Source organism: Muscardinus avellanarius (genome assembly GCF_963383645.1).
Source record: "Muscardinus avellanarius genome assembly, chromosome: 5".
In the NCBI taxonomy this organism is placed as follows: Eukaryota; Metazoa; Chordata; class Mammalia; order Rodentia; family Gliridae; genus Muscardinus; species Muscardinus avellanarius.
Window position 1 is genome coordinate 778,098 of NC_137790.1, and position 19,731 is coordinate 797,828.

General features: G+C 55.5%; 1 protein-coding gene across 8 annotated transcripts in view; it reads right to left on the minus strand.

The window, feature by feature from the left end:
- Positions 1–18,901, minus strand: part of PCBP3 (poly(rC) binding protein 3) — a gene marked incomplete at its 3' end in the record, with an annotated part of 41,479 nt that extends 22,578 nt beyond the window's left edge. For all 8 annotated transcript variants that reach the window (XM_080695674.1, XM_080695673.1, XM_080695671.1 and 5 more), the window contains exons 1-6: positions 18,752–18,901; positions 16,804–16,827; positions 15,811–15,843; positions 13,957–14,073; positions 2,504–2,635; positions 1,685–1,813 (exon numbers count right to left, since the gene is read on the minus strand). In XM_080695674.1, coding sequence (XP_080551800.1) covers positions 1,685–1,813; positions 2,504–2,635; positions 13,957–14,073; positions 15,811–15,843; positions 16,804–16,827; positions 18,752–18,820 — 504 coding nt within the window. In that variant the 5' untranslated portion in view covers positions 18,821–18,901. The remainder of the gene's footprint in view (positions 1–1,684; positions 1,814–2,503; positions 2,636–13,956; positions 14,074–15,810; positions 15,844–16,803; positions 16,828–18,751) is intronic.
- Positions 18,902–19,731: the final 830 nt, after the last annotated feature.

The following is a 19,731-nucleotide window of genomic DNA, read 5'->3' on the forward strand; positions in this document are numbered from 1 at the left end:
GGAAGGGGACGGGGAGGTTCCTGGCATGGCCCTGGACACTGGCACCCACAGCCCACAGACTGGCAGGTCTCTGAAGGGGCAGAGGAATGGCAGCCTGCCTGAGGACTCCGACTGGACTGCGTGCTTTCCCGAAGAGCTGCGACTGTTCTCTGGCCGCGGCCACTCCAAGGGTGCCTACTGTGTGAGCAGAAGGGTGCCTCTCACCTCCTTGGGGTGTTCCAGCATAAGAGCCCTGGGCCCTCCTGGGGAGCCTCGGCAGGCCTCGGAGGCTCTGGTGACTTGGACCAGGATGGCCCTGTCACCCTGACCAGTGTGAGGGGAAAATTTCACAAGAATATTTTGAAAAATATGTTTAACCAGGCTGAGTAGTGTACACTGTAATCCTAGTACTTGGGAGGCTGGGATAAGAGGATCACAGGTTCAAGGTTGGCCTCAGCAACTTAAGAGTCTCAGCAACTTAGCAAGACCCTGTTTTAAAATAAATTAAAGGAGGTAGGGATATAGCTCAGAGGTAGACTGGCCCTGGGTCCAATCCCCAGTATCAAAAATATATAAAAGGTATATGTTTTTGATGACTTCACAAAATATCACACTTCAGGAAAATAAAATTATGCAAAAGTTCCTTTGAGTTACACCTGGGTTTTGAGTCTGGGTGTGGAGGTGCACAGCTGTGATCTCAGGTACTCAGGAGGCTGAGGCAGGGGGCTACAAGGTCAAGGCCAGCCTGGGCAACTCAGCAAGGCCCTGTCTTAAAATAAAAGATAAGAAGGGCTGGGGATGTAGCACTGTGGGTTCAGTCCTCAATACCCCAAACACCCTACAATAAAGGGAAACAAAATCTGGGGTTTGAACACAGAGCCCACCATGTGAAGCGGATGAGCGGCAGCGGCTGGGCAAGCGAGGCTTCAGCTCCACATAGACGGAGATACAGAGGGGCTGGTGGGCTGGCTGGGGGCTGTGCAGCTCAGCCACAGCAGGGAGGGAGCTGGGCCGCCAGGGGAGCCCTGAGAGCCTTCCATGTGAGGGGCTGCTTCAGTGACAACCATCGCTCTCAGCAGTGCCACCAACGCTGCTTCATTCAGGTTTGGACTGGAATTTAAACTCTGGTCCTTTCCCCCAAATGCCGAGAGGCTCTTCTTGCCCTGCCTGTCTTCGTTGCTTGTTTCTCTCTCTTCACACTTCGGGGGTTTTCCTGTCTGTCCTGAGCTCCGCCCTGTGCACCTCTGGGGAACCGGGAGCCTCCTGCTCCACCTTGCTGTGCAGGCACTCAGCCCTCGCCAGGAGCCCGGCTGTGGGTGTCCCCAGTTCTTCATCTGCCCTCCTGGGAGTGTCTCCCCAGCTCCACAGTGAGGGAGAAGCTCACCCCTCCTCCTGCTGACTCCACCCTGCCAAACAACATGGTAGCCCCTGAGCTGGCATTTAGGGCCCGCGGGCAAATGCCAGCAGCTCCTCCCCAGGACGCTGGCTCACATGGTCTGGCTCTCGTTCGCAGCCTGGGAAGCCCAGGCTGAGCCCTGCCCACTCCTGATGCCCAGCCCCATATGCCCCAGAGGACTGAGAGTGCTCAGGACAAAGGAGGTGGCTGTGCCTTGCCAGGGTGCTAGGTGCCACACACAGCGGACCAGGTGTTGGCCACGAGGCGGGTGGGCAGGTGACGCGTGTTGGCCTAGGACACACACTGTACCTCCAGCATGACCACACAGATCTGCTTGACACACTGGATGATGGCGTCTGGCGTCCCTGAGATGGTCACTGCCCGCTCCGTGGAGTTGGGTAGCATGTCCCCGGCCACCTGGACCTGGGCTCCTGTGGACTGAAGAGAAGGGACATTGGAGGGGAAAGACAGGGAGGGTGGCTGGCAATGTGCACAGGATGAGTGGCAACTCGAGTCTCGGGGTGCGTCTAGGGCAGTCTGCACCATGGGGAACACTTTGCACCCCTCTCCCCTCCCGGGCCCCTGATGTCATCTCCTACTCCACTTCCTCTCATGCCCGCCTGGTGCCCCAGCCTGGGTATGGACCCTGTGGGAGCACTGTGACCCCTCTGGCAGATGCCGTTTCATCCCAGCAAGCACACTGGACAGGAGGCCCTGAACCTAAGGAGGGACATCTGCGGAGACATGCCTCCATCTCCTCTACCGAGTTCCAGGTCAGAGAAAGATGGGCCCATTGGGATCTCGATCCAGAATGAAGCAAGGGCGGCTGCCCTCCTGAGTAAGGCCAGGGCTCAGCTCTCCTGGAGTGAGATGTGTGTACCCACGCCTCTTGTGGACCCCAGCAGCGCCACCCAGGAGGCGGGGCCTGGGAGGCGCTCAGGGGCACCTCACAGAGGCAGAAGCCCGAGCCGAGTGCGGCTGAGAGCCAAGTCCCAGCTGCTCCTGAGCACACTTGCAGGTATTCATTGGACCGCCCGCCTTGCCACAGAGACACTTTGGGTCAGCAGCATCTGTGGTGATGGGACTGGTGCCGGGGATGTGAGAATGGCGGGAGAAGCATCCTGGTACCTCCCTGATCTCCTTGATCTTGGAGCCGCCTTTGCCAATCAGGGACCCACACTGGCTGGCAGGGACCACCAGCCTCAGCGTCACTGGGGGCTTGCTGGTGGCAGGGCTGTTGCTCATGGAGTTAATGATGTCCTAGAGAGGAAAGACACAAGTTGGTCCCGCATCAGTGAGTGCAGCTGCGGCGTTCAGGGAGGATCTGAGCATCGCATCTCTACCTGCACTAGCGCCGTGCCCTCGGGAGAGCAGGGAGCCCCTCCCGCACACAGGGAGTCAGGTCTGGCCTTGTCATATAGACCTGGGAGAGTGGCGGCGCAGAGGCAGACACGTGAGGGGTGTGAGCAGAGGGGTGTGAGCTGGGGGCTGAGTGTGCCAAGCGTGTTGTATGTGGGGCTGGGGGGGCGTTCTGGTGTCCAGCCCAGGGACAGGAGCTGAGAGCCGGCTCCGAAGGGCAGTTGCAGGCTCCGCCTGTGCAGTCACCTCATGGCAGCACAGGGCCCTGGCTGCCTGGGCAACCGGTGGATTTAGCTCATGGTCTTGATGCTCAGGAGACACTGGGTTTCAGATTGGGGATGGCGACTTATGGGGCAGGCAGCACCTACGGGCATCAGTGTCTGGGTCTTGAAGCAGCAAGGATCCAGAGCAAGCCCAGAGCCCCACGCAGTGCATCCAGTCGGGAGGCACAGGCAGGCTCTCTGCGTGAGCAGGGGACAGGCGGCCCTGTCAGGAGCCTCCCTCACAGCTCAGAAATGGCGTAGCGCCGTTTCCAAGTTAGGATTTATGTGACACAATTTACTCCCCATCCACACTTGACTCTCTTCTATTTGGAAACAACACCAAGCTTATGGGAAATAGCACATCAGATCACTCCTAAAGTGACACACTCAGGAGATGCAGAGGGTGGAGGAGAGGTGTCCCTGGAGAGCAGATCTGCGGGAGCACGGGGCTCCAGGGGCTTTCTGCCAGCAGCTCAGGCACAGGAGTGGCCAGGAGACTGCAATGCTGGGCGTGGAGAGCCCGCGAGGCTCGGAGGCTTGTTACTCCAGCATCGCTGACTACAGAGGAGGCAGCTGGAGAATGGGGAAAGAAACCAAGGACTAAAAGCAGAGACAGGACAGACAAGTAGCTGTGGCATTCCAACCCACCAACTCTGCACGCACCAGCCCAGGAAGCCACACTTGGGACTCTGCCGCACCAGACCCAGAGTGACCAGCACTTGGCCAGGCTCTGCAGGGCCCTTATACTTGGCAGGACTAAGGACCAACCAGCTCAGCTCAGAATGCGCTTGCTTTCGTTGACTACCAGGAGGTGCAGCCTCCTGTGAGACAGCCCTGCTCCCAGAGACTGCCTGCACTAGATGAGATGTACCAGATGAGATGTCTTCCCAGCTCAGTGCAAACTTCCCTCCGGGTCAGCCACACCCCTGGGTGACAGCTGCTGTAGCCAGCTCTACATGCCTAGGCTCTGCTGCTCCAGTTGGGTGGCCATCTTCATCTCCACAGGCTACAAGCCCCCCTGCCCTGGATCCAGCTCCCACCAGGTTGCAGAATCCCCAGGTGTTGAGCTCCTTGGCTGCCCAGCCTGGGCCTGGGCCTGGGCTCCTGCAGACACCAGCTACGCTCTCTCAGCGTCTGCATGAAAACCACTCATGCAGTCAATAGGCAAAATCTCAACGCGAGAAATAAGCCCCGAGAGAAGGTGTGGTCTCTGGCCAAAAGTACTCCCCACTTTTAGATATTCTTTCATAACTATTATTCTTTTAGTAATGACTCTTTTAACTCTCCACACGAACTGCTCCGGTGGTGTAAGATCAGGACTGTGAGAGAAACTGAGTCCGTGGAAAATAAAGTTTCTGGTAATTTGTCTAAGCCTCTAAACATCCTCGGCTTTGTTCAAATGGTAATAAAATCTAGTTAGAATTTAGATGCAGTGGCAGCATTCCAGTCAGTAATTACAAACGCAGATTTCCCCTCAATCTCTGACCTTCAACCTAATCACTAACTTACAGCAAAAAAGGCCCTAGAGGGGGAGGTGACCCGATGCCTCTATTTACCCCTCTCTTTGTGATCCTGCCCAGATACAGGAAGACAAACGTTGGGTGTGACATCAAAGCAACTTATTTTATGAGCAACTAATACTGCCCATTACAATGGAGCTGAAGGCTAGGAAGATTCTTGACCTTTACACCCAGTATGAGCCCTGCCCAAGATGGGGGAGGCGCCACGTGGCTAAGGAAAGGATATTGCAAAGGGTCTGGGACAGGAATATGGATTATTTATAAGATGAATAGGTTTCTAATAAGCCTATCGTTCGAGGAAAAGTGTCCAGCAGCTAAGGAAGTATATCTGACAACTAAATCTAAAAACTTCATGGTATTTTTTGGTGTTTATCTGCCAAACTGTGTTGTGAGTTTGCTTAAGATTTCAGATTTTAGAAGGCAAGGCGGGCAACACCTGGGAGAACTTTCCACTTCTCCCCATGCCTGCCATATGGACTGAGCCCTAAAGATGGAAAGTTCCAAAAAAGTTAAAGAAGACTCCATGAGAGGCCTCCAAGCCCTGGGCGTGCCCGTTTCTTCTGGAAGTTGCCCTTTGGAACTGCCTGTCTGCAAGATCAGGAGAAGATCTGAGCTAATCTCTTGAAAGCCGGACTAGTTTTTTACCTTTGTTTACATGTTATCCACTACTGTTTTACAGTGACTGCACTCCCCTCTTTTCTCTTATTATTAACTTCACTGGTGAAGGGTATAAATTTTTCTGGGTTCTTGTAATAAAGTGTCATTAGCTCAAGAAGCTCTTGTCCATGTCAGATTCTTTCCAGAAGCGCCGTAAATAGGAACTTAAAGAAATTTATTTCCTAGAAGGGAAAGAATCGCTGCAGATAAGAGGCTGCAGTACGGCACCCTATCCTCACCCATCTTTTCTGAGATTGATTCGATCGTGAGTGGGATCACCCCAATCTCGACTGAGTGGCTTGTGGCAGGCTCCATTGCTGGTTCCCATCTGTTTGCATCTTTGGTGTGCTGGGCTGTGCCCTTTCACCTTGTCGTGAGGAGCCACAGGACCAAACAGAAGCTCCTGCCCGTGCTCAGAGACTGAGCCTGCAGTCCTCCTAGGCCAGCATCCACCTGGCCAAACGTTGCTGTAGGCCACCAGTAAAACTAGATGGAGCTCCCCTCAGGTCAGCTGTTTGTGCCAAGAGCATGGCTTTGATCCGGGAGACCCTCTGGGTCCTGCCAGGGCTGGGCTGAGCTGCAGGCGCGAGGGCACCACAGCCCTCCTCACCACTGGCTCCATGGGCTGTCTGCCTGAGGCTCCTTGTCCTGAACTGCTCCCACTGCAGCCCTGATCCCTTCTGGTGGCAGGCCCCACCAAGCACAACTTGGGCCTTCGATGACCCCCGGGGGGGGACTACGCTTAAATAAAATGGTCCATTCAAGAGGAGGCTTATAGAAGAAAGGGAAGAACACTTCTCAGGCCCCATGGGGTGGCATCTTTTGATTGGTGTGAAGATGTCTCCAAGTGAAATTCTGATTTAAAAGTTGCTTCACTGAAAGTCTTTGGCTAAAGCGAAACAGCAACTTGACAGACTTCAGCAGCAAGCGCGGTGCTCACCCAGTGGCCCCTTTCCTCGCCCTCAACGTCACCCCCACCTTTCCCCAACAATGCTCCTATGACCTCCAAGGCCTAGTGCTGTAACGCCCCCACCACACCACAGATCACCACACAGGAACCTGCAGAATCTCAACTTGAACCAGAGCTGAATTAAGAGTTACGACTAAGGAGCTCTCAAACTCAGACAAGACCAGCAACTGTTAGAATTTTCATTTCTTTTAGTGCACAGAACCCAGGGTTACCTGAGCCATATCAATTTATATCCAAAAATAAACCCAAGGCTTAGAAAAGGCCCCCAGAGATTGAAATCAGAATATGATAGCAACACATGCATATCCATGTTTATAGCAGCATAATCCACAATAGCCACATCATGAAACCAACCTGTGTGTCCACCAACAGATGAATGGATTACAAAATTACGGGCTATACAGACAGTGGAATTCTACTCTGCAATAAAAAACCAAAATTATATCATTTGCAAGAAAATGGATAGACCTGGGGAAGATTATGTTAACTGAGATTAGCCAATCACATTCAGGGAAGGGTCTCATGTTTTCTCCTGTATACAGAAGCTGGGGGAGCAACCGGGGCACAGAAGGACTTCAGATTAAGGAGGGGACACCCAGTGGAGCAGTGGAGGGTCAGGGCTGGGTGGTGGTGGAGGAGGGAAAGCATGTTAAATGATCAGTGCCAAGCTCAGTGCCAGCTAGGGAGCTCAGCGCGTGCTGTGTGCAATGTCCCCGTCACTGTCAACTGCATTATAAAGAGAGGCTGTGATGCACCAGTGAAGTGTATGTCTATGTGTATGTGCACATATGCATATACGTGTAAAGAGAAGGCCACCGGAAGGGCAGAGCCTCCAGAACACTGTTGACCAGCGTGTGCACAGGAGGGGAGGCACAGAGCAGAAGCTGCCTTCTGACAGCTGTCAGGGGCTGAGGAAGGGTGGCTGCAGGAACCACCCTCCACTCCACTTTCTCAGTCTACTCTGCAGGTGGAAACGAGGATGGGAGGAGGCCTTCTGGCTGAGCCACACATCTGGCAGACCGTGGGAGGGGACCAAGAGCACACATGGCCCCAGCTTATGGGGCTCTGCACCCATGCCTGTCCCCAGTGGCCAAGAAGGATGCACGTGGACATGGAACAGAGGGACCCTAGAACAAAGAGGAGTCCATCTTGAGGAAAAAAGAGACAGAACAATCCCTCCGTCCAGATCAGGGAAGAGGGCAACCTCCTGCCGCACTCTTGACCTCACGTCTAGACGGCCCCCCTTCCCTGCTTAGTGAGATTCTGTGGAACCACGCTCCATACAGCTACCCCTGTATCTACCAGCACTGCTGCGGGGCTCTCTGCCCTGCCCTCGCCAGCACACCTGGACAGCAGGTACCTGGACGGCAGGCCCCAGGGGGCACTGAAATGCCTCCTACTTCTCATGGTCCTCAGTCAAGACTTAAGACTCAACTCACATCCCCCCAGGGACTGGGTCTGACTGCAGATGATCTCCTCCCTTGTTCAGAGACCCTAAGCAGGATTCTGTTTCTGGCTCTTGGCCTTGGTAGACCCCGCTGAGGACCCTGACCTAACATCCTAGAAACGAAGCTGGAAGGTGTCGAGCTGGTGGTGGGGCTCAACTGTGCCCCATCCAGGAGAAGCCCAGTCCTCAATGTGACCATCTGGGGACAAGGCCACGGGTGGGCCCTAGCCTCGTGGGGCTGGAGAGACCCTGGGGCTGTGTCCACAGCGGGGACAGTGAGAAATCCGCGTCGCCGTTGAGCAGCCGGGCTGTGGCGCCTGCCAGGGCGGCCCCAGCAGACCAAGACTGCACCCTCACCCATCTCAGCGCTCTTTAGAATGTGGGCCTCTACCTGGTACGATCGGCCGGATGGCAGAACCTGTACTCGGGAGCACTTGTTGACCACCGGAGGCCAGAGTGTGAGCACATGCACGGATGGCAGTATGCTTTTGGGGGAACCCTGACTCCAGGGTGCCCATCCAGCAGGGAGGGAGAGAGAAGGCCACTAGACAGGATTCTGCTGTAATGTAAAGGCTGGGGCCGAGGCAAAAGGGGAACGCGCAAGCTGAAGGAAATGCTCCAGCAGGCTAGTACACCAAATGAGCTGGTTCAGCTAGGACCTGCTTCTAGCCCCTGGTTCTGAGGGGAAGAACACGAGGGCCAGTGCCCCCTTCCCCAGGTGGCCTCTGCTGTTCAAGAGAGCTGGCTGCTGGCACCCCATGGTTTCAAATGGAAATCAGCAGCGTTACCCATGTAACCACTCGTCATGGAGCAGACAGATCAGTCAGTATCTGAAACCAATGCCAGCAGGCAATGGCAAAAGACGTGTGAGGGCCTCTTCGGGCCACGAGTCACCTGTCAGTAACACAATCCTGGAGGAACTGTGAAGGTGACGCTTGGCCCAAGGCCCACAAACTCCTTGGATGGATTCACCAGTCTCCTCCTGCCCTGGAATTGAGGTGTCTTAGTTATCGCATGCCTATTTTGGGATGTGTTGGAACATTTCCTTGTGGACAAGCTATAGCCTTTAAAGTTGCTAGAAAACTGCTTGGTTTTGTGTCTCCAGGCTGAAGCATGCCAACTTTTACAGCAAAGAATCAAGGTACACACTTAATAGGAGCCACTGTGAGAGCACGCTGCCCTCATGGACACTACACTGCCTCACCACCCACAATCTCTGGGGAGCTGAAAGGGGCAGTGGCAATTAAAATTATGAACACATTGAGGACTGGGATGTAGCTCGGAGGCAGAGCTTGTGCTTAGAACCCACAAGGCCATAGGCTCAATCCCAGCAACCCCTGAAAACAGAATAAAGAAAGAAGACAAAGCTTCCAGATCCCTTGAGCTCCTGTGGCCAAGACTGCCGCTGCCAGCCCCATGGCCATGCAGTCCCCTCGCTTGGAAACCTAGGGCCTAGAGACAGGCCTGCTGCTGGGCTCTGCAGCACAGGCAGAATGGTAACATGCTGCGGGAGACCCATGCTGCCCTACGCACCACCAGCACATTAAGCTGCTCCCCATAACCTCTTGAGGACCTTCAACCAGGGCTTTTGCCTACTGAGAGACAGCCGCAGGAAGCGGCTCTGGAAACCCACCAGGAGGCACTGCTAACAACAAATGAGGCAGAGAAACTAGCCAGTCCATCCCAGAGCTCCTCGCTTCTCGCGGCACAGATAAACCATGACTCAGCATTCCACAACTGGAAAGTCGCTCCAGTGGGCTGACACTGGGCCTCAGAGGCCCTCTGGAAGCAGCTACTCTCCACAGAGAGCCCACGCAGCTCGTCACAGCAAGCTGGTGACCTTAGACAACCGACAGTCTCCCAAGACCTCTCATTTGGTTGTTTTTCCATTTTCTCTATTATAATCACGTGCTGTCATTTGCATCTAGCACGCTCTCCAAAGACCCATGTGATAATCTTGGTCCCCTAGCTTGTGGCCCTATTGGGAGGTGGAGGAACCTTTAAGAGGTAGGACCTAGTGGAAGGTTTTGGGTTATTGTGGGCATGCTCTTGAAAGAGATTATGGGGCCCTAGGCTCTTCCCCGTCTTCACAGTGTGGCCATGAGGTAGTGGTTTTGCTAGACCACATTTTCCTCCCTTATGTGCTGCCTACTTCCCCCACTCAACCAGAGGCCTAAAAGCAGTGGTTCTGTCCAATTTGTACTGAAACCTCCTAAACTATGAACCAAAATAAGCCTTTTATCTTCACAAGTTGATTTATCTCAGGTAGTTGTTATAGTAATGGGAAACTAAAACAAAAATTGGTTCTGAGAAATGGAGTTGTTGCTGTGACTATACCTGATGAATGGAAAAGTCTTTGGAATTGGTTTATAGGAAAAGTTTAGAGAAGTTTGAAGAAGCAGACTAGAGAAGGCCTTGAATGCTGTAATCAGAGATTCTTTTTTTTTTTTTGCGGGTCTGGGATGGAACCCAGGGGCATTTGACCTCCGAACTACAGCCCCTGCCCTATTTTTTATTCTTTGTTTTGAGACCGGGTCTCACTGAGTTGCAGAGGGCCTCACTACGTAGCTTAGGCTGTCCGCAAACCGCAATCCTCAGGTCTCAGCCTCCCGAATGCTGGGATTACAAACGTGCATACTGTCAGGACTCAGAAGACCAGAATGAGCCAGGCGTGGTGGAGCACGCATGTAATCCCCGCGCTTGGGAGGCAGAGACAGGAGGATCACGCAGATTCGAAGCCAGCTGTGCTGGCTTAAGAGACCCTGTTTCCAAATAAAAAGTGTAAAATAGGTCTGGGAGTGTAGCCCAGAGGTAGAAGGGTTTCCAGGAAACCCAGTACCACAAAAAAAAAAAAGAAAAGAAAAGAAAGAAAGAAAGAAAGAAAGAAAGAAAGAAAGAGAAGGAAAGGAAGAAAGAAAAGAAAAGGAAAAAGAAAAAAAAGACCAGAATGCTTTTAAGGAATACAGATAGAAAAAACTGTGCTGATGAGGTTTCAGATGGAAATGAGGACACTACTGGGAAATGAGCTTATGGCCACCTATATTACACCGTGGACAAGGATTTGTTTATATTTTTACACTGTGGACAAGCACTTTAAAGGTAATAAACTAGTTTTTCTGGTGAAGGAAATCTCAAGGCAGCATAGCATTCAGACAGCAACATGAGCATCATTGGCTGCTTTTGGCCAGATTTACAATAAGTGGGAACAAAAAGAAGAACATAAATATTTGGATAACTTGAAGTCTGTCCATGTTTCAGTTGACATTCTCACTTCTGTGAGCTAAATACCTGACACACAAGATTTATTATGGCTCACAGTTTTGGAGATTTCAATCTACAGGGCTAGCTCTAACACATAAAAGGCAGCAAGGAGCCTTGTAGAGGGATATGGCTCTCACAGCATGGAGGCGAGAAGCAGAACCAGAGGAGGGGGCCACAGACATAGATAGTCCCCAAGACCATACTCCTCTGGTCATGCCCACTTGCCTGTGTTACCACCCAGTAAGCCCATTCAAATGACTAATCAGAGTTTGGAACCCTCGCAATTCCACTGTTTACCTCTGATCACTTTTGCATTGTCAACACATGAGCTTTTCCAGGAGACATTCTTATCCAAATCCTAACACTCCAGAAGAAGTTTAAAGGCACAGCCAAGGAAGGTAGTTTCAAAAGAGAGCTGCAAAACACACACACACACACACACACACACACACACACACACACACACACACACACACACACTCAAGTGCTTTGCATTGGGACATGAAAGATGCCTGAAGGGAATCTCAGAACTGGCAAGGCCACAGCCATCAGAGGCTCAGAGACAGATAAACACAAAGCTTTGCTTTAAAGCCTTTGCAAGGCAGAGCGATTTGAGAAGAGAGCCCAGAATACCCTGCCCACCTGTGCTGCCCAGGCCAGCACACACTCTGGCTGCTGCAGGTGTGGTTCGAGCAGTCCCAGGCACAGCTCATGCTGGCAACAAACTGTGGTAATGTCCGCAGGGTGATGGCCTGGCAGGCAGGCAGAGTCCGAGAGTACGGGGCCACGGAGGCCTCCCCCAAGATTTCAGAGGAAATCCTAGGAGGCCAGGCGGATCATGGTCCCTGCAAGCTTCCTCCAGTAGTGAGACAGAGGGAGCCATGAGAGTGGAGCTGAAGCTGCGATGGTGACCCCAGGAAGTGAGAAACACAGGAACATGGAGCAGCCCTGAGGGAAACTGCAGGTTGGGAGCACAGCCAGCACAAGAAAGGGGCCGTGTGGGCTGCAGCCAGCAAAGCAGAGGAGGCAGGCCTGACCCTGGGGGCCACCTCCTACCATAGCACATCTGGGCACTAGACCTGGAGCTAGAGGATCTAACCTTTGCTCTGCTGGGTCTGCCCTGCTTTGATGCAGGCTTTCCTTGCTATTTCCCTACTCCTTCCTTTTGGAATGGGGATGCTCGCCCCATGTCATTATATCTTGGAAGTATGTAACCTGCTATTTTGATTTTTACAGGGGCTCACAGTTAAGAGTTTCCTTTTATCTCAAAGTATTCTAGACATGGACTCCTAGCAGTGGTGGAAAAGCTTTTGCATTGTAAGAAGGACTTGAGCCTTTGAGGCCAGGAGTAGGGTGCTACAGTTTGCATCTGGAATGCCCAGGTAACCACTTGGTCTCCAGCCTGGTGCTGTTGGGAGATGGTGGAAACTTTAGAGGAAGGGCTTATGGGAAGGCTTAAGGTCACTGTGAACATGCCCTCAGAAAGGACTGTGGGACCCTGGTGTGTGTGTGTGTGTGTGTGTGTGTGTGTGTGTGTGTGCGTGCGCTGTAGCCAGTTTTGCTATGTTTCTGCATGATATGCTGCTCACCCCCACCAGAAGCCGAAAAGCATTGGTTCTACCCAAGCACAGACCTCCCAAACTGTGAGACAAAACAAGCCTTTTCTCTTTATCAGTGACATCAGGTATGCGTTACTGTGACAGAAAGCTGAGGAAACACAATTCCTCCCATTTTCAGAGGGTTCTTGGCTGTCATCCACCAATAATGGCCTCTCATCAACACATACTCCTTCAAATGCCACAGTGACCAGTGTCCTGGATCTCACTGACTCCTGAATATGCCCACAGTCACCAGAGCCCTGGTGGAACAACTTCTGATAATCCTGGCTTTATCAGTTGAGATGCCAGGGCATTGATGATGTTTCCACTTGCACTAAAATGGACAACGGGGCCTACACAAATTGACCTATGGTTGCTAGGTTCTCTCCCTCCTAGGAAAAGAGCGATCTGTTGACCAGTGAAAAGGTCTATTGATCATGTAATTCTAAATTTAACTTCAACAACCTACATAAAGCAGTGGAAGAAACTGCTACAGATCCCGGTAATGATCTCACCTGTGACCCAATGGGGGCCTTGGTTCCAGCTCTGTTCTGATCAACACCCTGTTCCTGGTCCCCAGGTGCCTCTGCCAGACACTGCTGCCTTGGGGCCAAGAAGCACCAGGTTCTGCTCATACCGTGGAGGAAGAGGGTTCTGAGACCTTTATGTACTGAGAGACCTTAATGCTACAAACCACTGATGCTGGGAATTCTGACTCAGATTCATGTTCCAAGACAATGCCATCGTGACCACTCAGAAACCCTCCTGGGGGAGTTACTGAGCCCTCTTCAGTGTGCAGATAGCAGTGCTCCCCCTAGTGGGAACCACACAATGAGAAAAGGCTGCAGAGGCTCACCACTGGCTCTGGCAAAAGTGACTGAAGACACACCCGTGCCCGCGAGGGACGACAGACGTCTCCACTTCCTGGCACAAATGCTGAGGAACGGTTGCTCACTCAACTCTGTTGGCTAGTCATGGTGGCACCTGTGCCATTGCTAATGAGTATATTTGTACGTGTACTGTGTGCACCAGCATGCAAACACATTTGTGTCCTAGCTCTGTCCATCTACACTGAATGTAAGCTACTGAGGAGCTGGCTGCCATGGTGGTTGTGTGGCCACACCAGGGTCATGCCAGGTGGCAAAGCCAGCGAGATGCTGGAGGTGTGGGCAGAAGCTGAGATCAGGGGCAGCGTGTGCCCTCGAGGAGGTGTGGGTGCTCTGAGGCCAGGCTTGGTGTTCAGGGGCAGGGTCTGAGGACATACCAGTGAGGTGGGCTTCTCCAGCGTGCAGGAGCTGGGAGTGACCAGCTTTAGGAGGAGGGACAGATACTGGCCCCTCACCAGGTCAACAGGGGAGCGAGGGGACCTGAGAGGCAGGAGCTCAGAGGGCAGACTCACAGTGCAGCAGGATGTGCTGGGTAGGCAGGGCAGCCCTTGGTTCAAGGCAGGGGAACAGGGCTGCCCTTGCCTGCCTAGCAGAAGTCTCAATGGAGAGCACATCTTACCTCCTCAAACTTGTAGGCGATCATGGCAAAGGCCTTGAAGATGGCATCTGTCGGGCCAGTGATGGTCACAATTCTCTCTGGACAGTTTCCCTCTGAGATGTTGATCCTGGCGCCACTCTAAGGGCAAGAGAGGAGCAAACACAGCACAGATGCATGCCACCTGGGTGCCTGGGCTCTCCGGGCTGCAGACAACACACCCAGTCCTCACTGCAAACCTTGCCTACACTAGATATTCCTTCTGGCAATCTGTTGGGGTGAGATTTTAATTAGCAAGAGGAATCTAAGCAGTGGCTAAATGAGCCCTTCCTTACAGGGCCAGGCCCCACTACCCCTAGGCCTGGAAGAGGGGAGGGCACAAAGGCTACAGGAAGCACCTCAGACCCTCATTATCAGGCCAGGCCTTGCCATCCCTATGCCCTGGGGGGCACCAGGGCTGCAGACAAAGCCCCAGACCCTCTTTACCCCTATGCCTGTGGAGGGCACCAAGGTTGCAGGAAGCACCCCAGACCCTCCAGGTTACCCCAATGCCCTGGGGGGCACCAGTGCTGCAGACAGCACCCCAGACCTTCCAGGTTACCCCTATGCCCTGGGGGGCACCAGGGCTGCAGACAGCACCTCAAACCCTCCTTACCCCTATGACTGGGGGGGGGCACCAGGGCTGCAGGCAGTGCCCCAGGACCTCCTTACCCCTATGCCCGGGGGGGGGGCACCAGGGCTGCAGGCAGCACCCCAGGCCCTCCTTACCCCTATGCCTGGGGGGGGGGCACCAGGGCTGCAGGCAGTGCCCCAGGACCTTCTTACCCCTATGCCTGGGGGGGGCACCAGGGCTGCAGGCAGTGCCCCAGGACCTCCTTACCCCTATGCCTGGGGGGGGGCACCAGGGCTGCAGGCAGCGCCCCAGGACCTCCTTACCCCTATGCCTGGGGGGGGCACCAGGGCTGCAGGCAGTGCCCCAGGACCTCCTTACCCCTATGCCCGGGGTGGGGGGCACCAGGGCTGCAGGCAGTGCCCCAGGCCCTCCTTACCCCTATGCCTGGGGGCGGCACCAGGGCTGCAGGCAGCGCCCCAGGACCTCCTTACTCCTATGCCTGGGGGGGGCACCAGGGCTGCAGGCAGTGCCCCAGGACCTCCTTACCCCTATGCCCGGGGGGGGCACCAGGGCTGCAGGCAGCACCCCAGGCCCTCCTTACCCCTATGCCTGGGGGGGGGCACCAGGGCTGCAGGCAGCGCCCCAGGACCTCCTTACTCCTATGCCTGGGGGGGGGGCACCAGGGCTGCAGGCAGTGCCCCAGGACCTCCTTACCCCTATGCCTGGGGGGGGGGCACCAGGGCTGCAGGCAGTGCCCCAGGACCTCCTTACCCCTATGCCTGGGGGGGGCACCAGGGCTGCAGGCAGTGCCCCAGGACCTCCTTACCCCTATGCCTGGGGGGGGGCACCAGGGCTGCAGGCAGCGCCCCAGGACCTCCTTACCCCTATGCCTGGGGGGGGGGCACCAGGGCTGCAGGCAGTGCCCCAGGACCTCCTTACCCCTATGCCTGGGGGGGGCATCAGGGCTGCAGGCAGCACCCCAGGCCCTCCTTACCCCTATGCCTGGGGGGGGTCACCAGGGCTGCAGGCAGTGCCCCAGGACCTCCTTACCCCTATGCCTGGGGGGGGCACCAGGGCTGCAGGCAGTGCCCCAGGACCTCCTTACCCCTATGCCTGGGGGGGGGCACCAGGGCTGCAGGCAGCGCCCCAGGACCTCCTTACTCCTATGCCTGGGGGGGAGCACCAGGGCTGCAGGCAGTGCCCCAGGCCCTCCTTCCTGGCCCTCCCACCAGGAGCGAGGACAGCTCTGGGCAGGCCATACTCACCTCTTCACGCATCTTCTTCACGGTTTCCCCTTTCTGGAATGGAGATTCAGATGACAGGAAATGACATCACTGGCAGCTTGAGAACATGGGAGCCTGGCGTGGTCCCCAGTGCTGAAGCCCCCTCTGCTGTGTGGGCCTGTCCCCTCCCTGCTCAGCACACCAACCCCTCCACTCACTGGCCGGACTGTGCGCACAGCCCCGTGGACGTTGTGGATGAGGAAACCGAGCACAGGAAGGCCTGTGCATGCACCCTGCGGCACAACTGGCCAGGTGGGCTGCCAATCTGACTCAGTCTCTCCACTGTGGCCCTGTGAGCGTGGTGCCAGGTCAGGTGGGTGTGCTATGGGTGCCCGTCTTACACAGGTGGCGATGCCCTCTCAAACAGAACAGGCGAGAAAGAGCTGGGGCGAGGAGCAACTGGAGCCCTCAGCACAGCACAGGGGCAGCGGAGGAGGAAAGGGATGCGTGGTTCCCAGAGGCTCAGAATGCGGCACACGGGGAAGGTGGCACATTCTCCCAGCCATCCTCCCTTGCGCACAGTGGCCTTTTCTTCTGTAGGAATGTGTCCTTTGCTTTGGAGTGGAAATGCAAGGAGGAATCTTGTTCTGGAGACTGCTCAGATTATAGGGCCACTGATAGCACAGACAAAATCTACTCTTCCTAAGGTCTCACACCAGGAGGATGAGCTGGCCCCCAAGGTAGAGCAGGAGGAGCTATCAAAGTCGCCAGTGAGGGCCCTGCCCAGCCAGGAGAGAACACTCTCCTGTGGCCTGCTCAGAGGCAGGCCTCATTGTGATGCAGCTCAAAGCAAGGAGGGGTGCTAACCGGGCTGGACGGCAGTGCTCCCCAGGGCCTCAGCCTCTAGACTGCTGTGTGCCTGCAGGGCTGCCCAGCTGCAGGAGGCTGGGTGCCCACCCTGCTACTCAGCACCTAGAACCACCGCCATCCTCACCATCCCCTGCCCAAGGGAGGCAGAGGTCATGTAATAATTACCTTCCCAATGATGCTTCCAACTTCCTGTAAGAAAAAAAATCACAGAAAGATAATGTCATAGAGAAGAAAGGGAGGAGAATGGGGCAGATGCTGTGGAAGCCCACCCACCTTCCTGACAGGAGAGGGCAGAGTTTATCTATTCATTGACTTTTTGTAGTGCTGGGTATGGAAGCAGGGCCTTGGCACACTAGGCAAGTACTCTAGCACTGAGCTGTGCCCCCAGCCTGAGAGAGGAGGATTTAGGCTCCACCATGAGGTGGCATCTATGCCAAGGCATCTGTAAAGAGGCCCCGTGGCAGGGGCCAGAGCTGGTGCTGAGGCTGACTGACAAAGAGGGCGTGGCCGGGGCCTTAGTAACCCGGGAGGGTCACCCTCACACCCGAGGCCTTGGGGAGACCCATGAGAGGGAGAGCCAAACCCCCAGGTCTGTGGCTCCGGAGAAGTGCCGGCCTGTGCTACTGCAGTTGATGTCATGCCACGAAGGCCGGTGGCATCTGTGCGCTGGCTGGCATGGCACAGCATCCATAGGATGCTCCAGAAAGGTGCCACCATGGCATGCCGCTCAAGGCAGGCCGGGATGACTTCCAGCCATGGAGAGCGACATCTTCCCAACTCCAACTTGCTATCCCTATTCAACAGAGACCTCCATGACCGCCATGCTGCTGCTGGGGAGCTGTGTGCAGCAGGGGCCAAGGGGCAGAGGAGCGGGCCTCAGCCTGGCCTCCGTGTCACGGGGCGTGTGGTATCTGGTGCCACTACAGGGAGGAGGCTGGGCAGGCTACTCTCCACAGAAGTGTCCCCTGTGGGGACAGGCCTGGAGTACAGAGATGCCAGCAGCAGAACTCTAGAGCCTGGCCCAGCACCGCCTGTCCTGAGGGGAGACCTCGTACAGACACTGGCAGCTGGGTCCCCAGGGCAAGGACCCAGGAGATGGCACCATGAGGAGCCCTGTGCGGCTCACGGCGTCAACATGGAGGGGCAAATCTGGAGCAAGTCTCTTGGAGTTGCATCTGTTCTGTCTCTGCCTGGACCTCTCGGCGGCCAGGAGGAAAGAGCGCTCCTAGTGCCTGCACCTAGCCTCCAGAACACCGTCATCCACTCAAAAGAGTCTGATCTTGGAGACGTGGCTGATTCTGGGATGGGGCCAAGCAAGGACAAGAGGAGCCAAGTCAGGGAGATGGCGCCGTAGGAATGGCGGGGACTTGTTAGAGGCCTCAGGGTCTGCATCACAACAATCCTAATGGCTAAGGGGAACAGCAGCTCATCAGTTAAGACAGTAAACCCGAGTCCAGGTGGACTCGAAGGCATGGTGGATGTGCTGAAGGCCTGAAGACCAATGGGGATTTAACTGGCTCCACAGACTCCCAGCTGCGACTTCCCAGGCACGGCTGAGGAAGGGCTGTCCAGGAGGGGAAGCTGGGCAGGTACCTTCCACCCAGGGCCAACGTGGGCACCCCAGCCATGCGGTGTGCGACGAGGTTGCTGGGCACATCTGGTAGAGGCAAAGCAAGGGATGCTTCTCAAAGCACTGGACAGAAATGGTCACGAGAGAGGAATGAGACAGGAAAGAGGCAACGAGCTGTGAGCCCTCCACGTGGTCTGTCTGGCACCTCGCCATTGGGGACTTGCAAGCACTGGTGAGCCTGTGGCCCAGGGCGGAGTGTGGTGGTGGGACGCCTGCCTCCGCGGGCCGCTCCGGCACTATACAGCAGCATGTCCTGCTTGCAGAAAACGTCCCGGGGTTCAGTGACAAGGCAGTAGGTTTCCCTTTAGTCTAGGGAAAGTAGAGTTCGTACTAGTGCTTCTGTGTAGACTGGAGACTGTCCAGATAAAGCTAAGGGTACGTGTGCTTCTGTGTAGACTGGAGACTGCCTAGACTAAAGCTGAGGGTATAAGGCGAGGGCCCAGGCAAGGGCCCTGACGGCAACAAAGGCCTTGCTCTCCGTACCTTTCCGTGCATCAGCAGGCGGATGGTCAGGGTCACGTTCAGACCACCTTCTGAAACCTTAGACTCCATCTTTCTCCCAAAATGTGGATGGGGGTGGTGGCTTATGGTGCTGAGGGTGCTGTGAGGAAGGATGGATGGGGTCCAGATGGCGTCACCTGGGAAGAGAGGGCCAGGTGAGCACCAGGCAGATCTCCTGGGCTCCGGAACCATCTCCCAGGCTGCGGGTCCTAGGCTGCAGGGAGCGGTGTGCTGCTGTCACTGCCACAGGCCGGGGAGCTCCCACCAGCTGGGGCCCAGGCTGGTCGTTTCGGGATGGGCCTCTGCGAAAGGCTGGTGGGGTGGGTTCCAGCCCCACCTGAGTGGCCCTGAGGTCCGGGCAGGATTTGGAGGGTGCAGGAGGCGCCCGGGAGCCTGGCCCAGCAAGGCTCACTTTTTCTGGTGTCATTCTGCCCACTTTGCCATCACATGGCGGAGCAGCCCAGGTGCCAGAGCCCCTCCCAGGGCCACTCGCCTCTCCCTCATGCACCAGGAGGCACTGGTGCTGGCGTCCCTCTGGCCCAGGTCCACAGCCCTGCAGCCTGGATGCAAGTGTGGGCTCAGCCTCTAGCCATGGAACTGTGAGCCACAAAGTCCTGACCAACGCCATCGGAAGGTGCTCTGCACGCAGAGCAGGCTGCCTGCGCTGTCATGTGCTTTCTGTGGCAATCATTCGTGGTCAGCCAACCAGGATAAATCAAGGCTTTACCACTTACAGGCAAAGATGGATTACGGGTGGTAAAATGGAGGGGCTCATGGGAAGGGGATGCGATAGCTTCACAGGAGGGGGATATCGAGGTCCCACCCCCGGGTGAACTGCACCAGTCCTCACAGGCCCTCGGGCCGTCCCATCTCAGGGAGCACACGGGTGCACAGAAGGAGGGCGGTGCTGCTAGCCAGGCCCCAGAGAGTATAGGAGAAGCAGAGGTGGAGGCCGAGGCAGA